Genomic DNA, 8,389 nt, shown 5'->3' with positions numbered 1-8,389 from the left:
CTTTTATCCTTTCTATCATTTTCCTTTATGTCTAATCAAGAATTTTGTTTTGGAATGATTTTACATATTACATATCATATTATATTTCCTCAATAAATGGACTGGCAGAACAATGAATGAAGAAATATACTGATTCATTTTTGGCAAGTATGAAACTGTGGTCTCGACAGTAGGGCAGACTTCCCTGTAGCCTTTGCCTCCAGAGACAAGGAGTGAACCTGCGTGGATCAACCCAATGCCATCAGTCTGGACTAAGACATTTTTTGTTTCGATGAGTTGCCCAGGTTAGAAGGCCATGGGTAGCATTCTCACTGAGCCACTATGAGAACCCAGACAATCTCATAAATTCTCACAACTCCATTCAATTTTTTCATGAAAATAGAATGATTTTTAGTTGAATAAAAAATGTACCATTAGTTATGCTGTATCATATTCATTTTTGGCTGGCTGCCAGCTATCAGTGACCCACCCTGGATCCATCCTGCACACTTGGATTAGTGGTCTGGCATAAGAAGTCATTTCCACATTTTGGGTTCTATTATTTTGCTTTTGGTAAAACAAAACAAAACAAATCAAAACTACCTAATAGACTAATTTCTTGTCACTGTCTTTCTAAGAGCTAATTACAAGAACTTGGGAAGTGATATAGTAGAAAAGTTAAACTGTGTTTAGAGAAAATGCCACTTAAATTGGTGCCTGTGTTACCATTGGCAAGTCATTTAACTTCACTGAGCTTCGATTTCCTCATTTCTAAAATGGGAAAATTATGTCTCTAGAATCCAATTGAAAGTAACTTTGTGCATAGGTAGAATTACACACATACACAACACACATAGCTCCTTGCAAAGCAAGGATCTATATAACGGCCAGCTATAAATTTCAGCAGCATCATTACTGTTATAATCTCCTTTAGACTTTTAGATAATTCACTCTCCTTTGCTTAACCTCAAGTTCTTCACATTTGTCAAATGATGGGGTTCAACTAAATGACCCTAACATCCCTTCCGGCTCTTCACACAATGGTAATCTGCTTTCTAATTATAATTTTGTGCAGGTAGAAGGTACAGTGATTATAATGTTCAATCTGCATTCAGGAATACTTGGGTTCAAATTCAGCTTCAGACATTTTATACCTGTGTGACACCAAGGAAGTCTCTTAACCTCTCTCTGCCTCACTTTCCTCAACAGTAAATTGAGGGTAACGACACCTATTCCACAAGGTTGTTGTGCATGTGAGATAATGTTTACAAAGTGCTTAGCATAGAGACTGAAGCATAGTGGATGTTTAATGAATTCTTCTTTCCCTAATCTTCCCAAGAAATTCTCTAAGTACATATCAATTTGTAATTAAATCTGATAATATCACTAACATGGCCCTAAAAGAAAGGACTTTCTCTACCTTTCCACATTATTGTTATTATTTTGTCAAAGTGAAATTAAGAACTGAATCAGTTATGCAGACTTTTCCAGATGATTGACCTCTTTGCAGCATTCTTCACCTCTTTGTTTCTCAGGCTATAAATTAGAGGGTTTAACATAGGTATTATGAGTGTATAAAATACAGCAGATATTTTCTCTTGTTCCATGGAATACTGAGAACTTGGTTGGATGTAACTGAAGGTCACGGAGCCATAGAACAACATCACAGCTGTCAAGTGGGATGCACAAGTAGAGAAGGCTTTGCGTCTTCCTGCAGCCGATCTGATGCTCAGGATAGCTATGATGATGTGGATGTAGGAAACCATGATGATTATGAAGGTAAACATTGCGATCACTCCAGAGAAGACTAAAAGTAACATTTCATTGATGAGTGCATCAGAACAAGAGAGCTTCAAAAGAGGGGGGATGTCACAGAAGTAATGATTTACCACATTGGGGCCACAGAAATTCAACCTAAGCAAACCAATTGTGTGGGTCAGTGAGTTAACTAAATCTCCTAAGTAGGAACCAAGAACCATCAAAATGCACACTCTTTGAGTCATAATAACTGTATAAAGCAATGGATTGGCAATGGCTACATAACGGTCATATGCCATCATAGATAGGAGGATGCCCTCAGTGGTGACATACACAGCAAAAAAGAAACTTTGTAAAACACAACTGGCAAATGAACTTGTTTTGTTCTCTACTAGAAAATTGACCAGCATCTTGGGAGCAAAAACAGTGGAGTAACAAATGTCACAGAAGGAAAGGTTACTGAGGAAGAAGTACATGGGGGGTGTGAAGTTGGACATTCATCCAGATAATTATGATCATCCCCCAATTCCCTACCAGAGTGACCATATAAATGACAAAGAAAATCAGAAAGAGAGGGACCTGCAATTCTGGGATTTCAGTCAGTCCCACAAGGAAGAATTCTTTCACAAAACTGGTGTGATTCCATGCTGCCATCTCCAACATTATTGTGTTAATGGTCCTTTTATATATCTAACAAAAGGACATCCAAGAATAAATAGTACTGATTTTTTTTTATGGAATCTTGTTTCCATAACAGGAGAAATTAGTTCAGATTATCCTATGAAAGAACAATAACAATTTGTTAATGATCGTTATGATTTTTTAAAAAAATTTTCCACTTTTTAAACTAGCTTTAGACAGAAATGATCATGTGATAAGTCACAGTGCTATTATTATTCATACATTTAATCTTAGCCAAAACCCAAGAAGTTATGCTATTTTTCTTTTACATTTAATGTCCTATCAAGTATTTCAAAGCACTTAAAATTACTTTCTATTTAATCTATAGTTGGAGACAGCTACTAAGACATAAATGCATCCTCTTTAAGTGACTAAAAGCATTTGCAAAAAACCTTCAATAGCTGACAGGATAAGTGTGATTATATATTCCTCATCTGGTTCCCACATAAGTTTGATTTCTTTTGCCTTGTTTGTAAAATTTTTTATCTAAAATGCTAAAATATTACAGACATCTGGGATAACTGTATATTTTTTGTAATGGATATTATGTCTTGATAATTATTTATGCTATTTTAGGCTGTGATAATTGCCCAGATTTGGTAGAATTTATTAAAAGAGTGCCCTCAGAACATTTTTAGTTTATGCCTTGGATTTTTCCTCTATTGACCGATGAGAGACAATGGTTTATGACAAACAGTTCTAGCTACCAGGCTATTTATTGGCAAGTATTCAGCAAGTACCAATTTTTTATAACCTGAAGTACTTTGTTATATAGTTTCTACCTTAAATATTTTTCATTGATCACCAATTCAGGTGCCCTTAATGACAACCATTCTGTGATTTCTGCTGGCAATGGCATGTTTTGGAATCATCATCATTAACTATTACATTCGAACAATAAAACAATCTGCGTGACTCAGTCATTTATTTGAAGTTTTACTGTCATGATCTTAATTCATTCTGTATTAGTTCATAAGTCTTATGATCTTCAGAATTGTTATTGCCATTTCATAATACATGATCATATAACATATCATTTTTTTATCCATTACCATTTGTATTCATTACACTTTAGTCATTAATTCATTGATATTCTTATTAATCCTTTACAAACAAAAAAAAATGTTATGCATATTTGACTTTGACCTACTTGTTGAAAGACTTGAAGTGAAATCTCTGGGTCAGCTTTTTTACAAGTTAGTTCATTTTAATTAAAAATAATGAATATTAATTTTATTTTATTTACTTATTGATCCACATGTACTATTCCCCTTCCAAAAAAAAGGAAAGCTATTCCAGCTTTGATTTTGTATTCCCCCTCCCTAACATTAAGCTTCACACATAGTAAATGTTTAATACGTTTTTAACTGAAAGATGGCATAGTTGATAGAGTGCCGGGCCTCAAGTCAGGAAAACTCTTTCTCATGAGTACAAAACCAGCCTCAGACACTTACTAGCTGTGTGACCCCTGCCAAGGCATTTAACTCTTTTTCCCTCAGTTTCCTTACCTGTAAGATTAGCTGGAGTAGGAAATGACAGAATACTTCAGTATCTTTACCAAGAAAACCCTAAATGGTGTCACAAAGAGTCAGATATAACTGAAAAAAAAAAAACTCCAGCTAAACAACACCAAAAGGGAAATGCCTGAAGCTTGTTCATCACTTCTTCCAAAGGTTATCACCTTCTTTTTAAAAGCATTTCCACTCAATATGACCAAGATATTCATACAAAATGTACATGGAGAGGTTAAATTAACTAATAGTTCAACTTTCCAGCAGTTTGATGTCTATAAGCCCTTCAATATTGCATACCATAGATTTGCTTAAATGATTATAGGCTTTTGTGTTGGGATTCACAGAGCCAAGGAAACACCACCACAAGAATGTTATTTGTTTGGTTTTAAGCTATTCTTTCAACACCAGTGGAAGAACTGCACAGTAAAATTCAACTACATACTAATAAGAAAGAGAAAAAAAATACATGAAAGATTGGGGTCTGACGTTCATTTTTCAGGGGAAATTGTTGTGGCCAGTGAGATGAAAAACTACAGATGCCTTTCCACGTCAAATAAAACCAGTTTGTATTTGACAATGCACTTGTGACCAATTTTTTCCCTTAATATACATGATAAAAACTTTGATGTAAAGTGTTCCTTTCACTAATGCACTGCCAGATATCTATTTTCACATACAACTGTACTATATTGCCTTATGATTTTCACCATCGACCTGATAAATATGACTCTTAACAAATTCCTTTGTAATACCCCCTTCCTTACCTTTCAATATAACAATCTTTCTCCTGAAAAAAAAAAAAAGATTTATTTTCTGATAATGTAGGTTTTATCAAAACTGGATTCTATCTCACAGTCAGTCAGTTGAACACTTATTATCTACTTATTATATCCCAAGAAGTGTGCTAAGAACTTTGTGAAGCAATTTTAGGTAATAACATAAGTTTAGGGTCCAAAAGGGACTCACAAGAAAATGCTGGACTACAATAACCCAGATTTTCCCTATTTTGTTTTTAATTGATTCTATCTGGCTCCAGGTTTAGATATAAGCAGATTAACATACATTAAACGTACCTATTTGGCTTGACCTTTCCATCAGCCATATTTCTTTTTTTTTTTAAATGAATATCTTATCCTTGTGTGTGTGTGTGTGTGTGTGTGTGTGTGACAGAGAGAGAGAGAGAGAGAGAGAGAGAGAGAGAGAGAGAGAGAGAGAGAGAGAGAGAGAGAGGAGAGATCAGCTACTCTGGCAGGCTGATGAAACTTATGAACAATTCTCAGAATACATTTTTTAAATGAATAAAGTATATAAAATGACAAAGTAAATTATTTTTATTAAAATTCAATTAAAATATTTTAAGTTCATGGAGCACAGTCAAGATTCAGACCCAAGTCTTATATGATTCCATTTTCACTACTGTTTACCACACTCAAATGACTAGGAAAACTGGAAGTTGATGACTGTGAATAAAATATAACGTCTGAAAAGTTAATGGGAATATTCTTGAATTCAAAAATAAATTCCTGACAAGTCACACACAGTCCCTTAAACATACGTAATATAGGGCATTCAAAAGTCCACTGGGAAAAACAATAAAATCACATCACTTCCAACATAAACTTCAGAGATCTCCACCTTGTCTCATGCTGAAACTGCAAAAAACAGAAACAAAAAAAAATCAACAAAAAAAACTGAGCGTATTTTGAATGAATGACTTGAAATAATTTAAAATGAATTCTTTGTGAAAAGAATTGTCCTAAATATTCTAGATACTAATAGAAAAAAAAAGACAGTTTATGCTCATTTGGGGATGATCAAACAATAAGCAGATTTTTTTTTCCAAAGCTCCAAAGTTACTTAATTCAAAGCTTGAGAAATTAGACTAGTAAAGGTATGGAAGCCTTAATTGAAATTATTCTCTTTTTAGATGTTTTCTTCTTTTTGGCTGTAAAGTGTGTCTCTATCTCCTTCTCCATCTCTCTATTTTCTCTGTAGTCAGAGAGACAGCCAAAACTATAGGCTGATCGTTGTGTGATTTTTTTTTTCCACTGAACCTTAGAAAAATCTTCTGGTATAGAATGAATTTTCTATGATCTACTTTAATGGAATGACGAGGGATGATTCTTTTTAAGAAATTTCATTATATGTAAACTGTCCAAGTTATACCACAGTTAATGTTTGCCCAAATCAAATACCTCACAAGCCAGTCCGAAGTTTTCTATGCAAAGTGATTGTATTTATCTGTGCTGAGGGTGAAAAGAGGAGCGGAGTGGAAAAAGAACCAATCAGAGTAAAGAGATGTGTAATTCTAACCCCAGCTCTGTAATCAATCCAGTATCCACCTTACAACAATTCACTGCCTCACTGGAAGTGATCAATGCACTCAATTGTAAAGTTCAGCATTTGAACTAAATTATCTATAATTAAATGCATTTTTTAATTGAATGACTATTTGTAAAGCACTGAATTAGACATCAGAGATACAAACAACAAGTGAGAACAAAACCATTATTCAATGAAGTTACATTCTATGGAGAAGATAAAAGTTACGTCGCTATTAAATAAAACTTAAGAGGTAAAGGGCATAAAAAAGATGGGTTCCCATCCAAGGAATCTCCCAATCTACTTCTGGGAGTGAGAAGATACAGCGTGGACCTCATGTGCTGCTGTTCATGGTCTGCTTAGATTGAGAGTTTGGGGCAGTTTTTGTTCTGGGGCTCTGCCACCTCTCCAAAAATATCATCCATGCCTATACCTTAATGTAAGACAAGCCAATTAAAGATAGATAACATAGTTCCATTGAGGAAAGAGAAAAAGAGGGTCTTGCTTATCTCTGTTTTCCAGGTGTGGGAGGCTAGAGAGACAGAGAGAAACAGACGGACAGAGATAGAGACAGAGTTAAAGACAGACAGAAATTGAGAGACAGAGATTGAGAGAGCCAGAAAGTATGACAGAGAGACAGAGACAGAGAGAATGAGAGACAAATAATGAGTGACAGAGACAGAGAGAGACAGAGAGGAAGGGAGAAAGAGATGGAAGGAAGGAGGGAGAGAAAGAAAAAAAGGAGAGATAAAGAGACAGAATCAGAGAGAAATAGAGAGATAGAGAAGTAGATACAGAGACACACTTCACAGCCAAAAGGAACAAGAACAAGATGGATACATAGAAAGACACAAAGACAATTAAGCCTGCTAGTACCTTAGTGGTAAAATCTTTCCTGTATGATTATTAGTTTTTCATTTAATTTTGTTCACATAAGTTTATCAGACATTGTAAAGACTTAACTATTTACCTTGTAATGAAACACAATGTTCTAGTTTAAAAATATGTACTTGTTCTAATATGAATATTCCTATATGATGGCTTTCTTTATTTTTTTCCCCTTATTTCTTTCTTCCTTGATCCTTTCTGTGTGTTTGGCCAAAAGTTGTAGGACATAGAAATTGGAAGGTGATGAAGATTTGATCTTCATCGATAGATATTGTGGCCACACTGATAAAATCCTAAATGTTTGAAATAACGAATATGATTTCCCCTGAATAGCAACACATGATGAGTCATTGTGCTTCTCAATTCAGTATAACTTAATTAAATTGGTTTGAACTATCAAAATTCAAACAATCTCAATTCACCAAACATTCATTTGAGTCCTTATTATGGGCATGGTTCTAGGTTAGGTTCTGGGGAAACAAGGAAATTCAATAATCCTTGCCCTCAAAGACCATAAATCCTGCTAGAGGGATATAGAATGGACACAAGTAAATACAAGGAAGAATTCAGGAAGAAAAGAGTACAGAGAACTGAGGCATCAGAAAATACTTTGTGTAGGAAATGGCCTGAGTGGGGAAACAGCTTCTAGGAGTGAGAATTATGCAGCCAGTAAATTCTAGATGTGGGAGATGGTATGTGCAAATATTTGGGATCAGGAAATAGAATATGAAGATTGTTAGATTCTCAAAAAATGAATATAAGTGAGAATGACAATACAGGGGACTAAAATGTGTAGGTAAGTGCATTTCAAAATTAGATCTTAAATTTAATTTGATTTAGAGGATGAAATCATAGACTCTTATGATAATATTTTTCACCAGTACTCCAAGGATGAATTCAAAAGTGAAGTTGAGAGTTGAGACAATCATATGACTGATTCAGTCTCTGAGTCTAATTTTTTTGGGAAAAAATGCAGACACTTGGTTTATTCAGGTTGAATCAATTTTGTTAGAAAAATGTTCAAATGTCCACTTGCCTTTCACTGCCAGCCAGGAGTTTTTGAGAAATGCAGTATGGAGATAGTGTCAGGTGGGTAGCCTTAGAGCAGCTAGAGGACAAGTTAGAATCTTGGTCAAAATAGCTATGCTATTATTACCAAGCAATACTTACTTCATTTAGGCCAGCCAACATCCAGGTAAGAAAAACTTCATGCTTTGTCAGCTTAGATAAAGGAAAATATTTTTGTT

General features: G+C 34.7%; 1 protein-coding gene across 1 annotated transcript; it reads right to left on the bottom strand.

Moving 5' to 3' along the window:
• Positions 1-1,448: 1,448 nt before the first annotated feature.
• On the bottom strand, positions 1,449-2,391 carry LOC110199559 (olfactory receptor 5J3-like). The gene is given in 2 exon segments (XM_020974433.1): positions 1,449-2,216; positions 2,218-2,391. Coding segments are annotated over 2 exon segments (942 nt in total).
• Between the last annotated feature and the right edge of the window lie 5,998 nt (positions 2,392-8,389).

This window comes from Phascolarctos cinereus, unplaced genomic scaffold, assembly GCF_003287225.1.
Source record: "Phascolarctos cinereus isolate Bilbo 61053 unplaced genomic scaffold, phaCin_HiC Scaffold_9;HRSCAF=440, whole genome shotgun sequence".
In the NCBI taxonomy this organism is placed as follows: domain Eukaryota; kingdom Metazoa; phylum Chordata; class Mammalia; order Diprotodontia; family Phascolarctidae; genus Phascolarctos; species Phascolarctos cinereus.
Note: the sequence above shows the minus strand (reverse complement) of the source record. Positions and strands in the feature narration are given on the sequence as shown.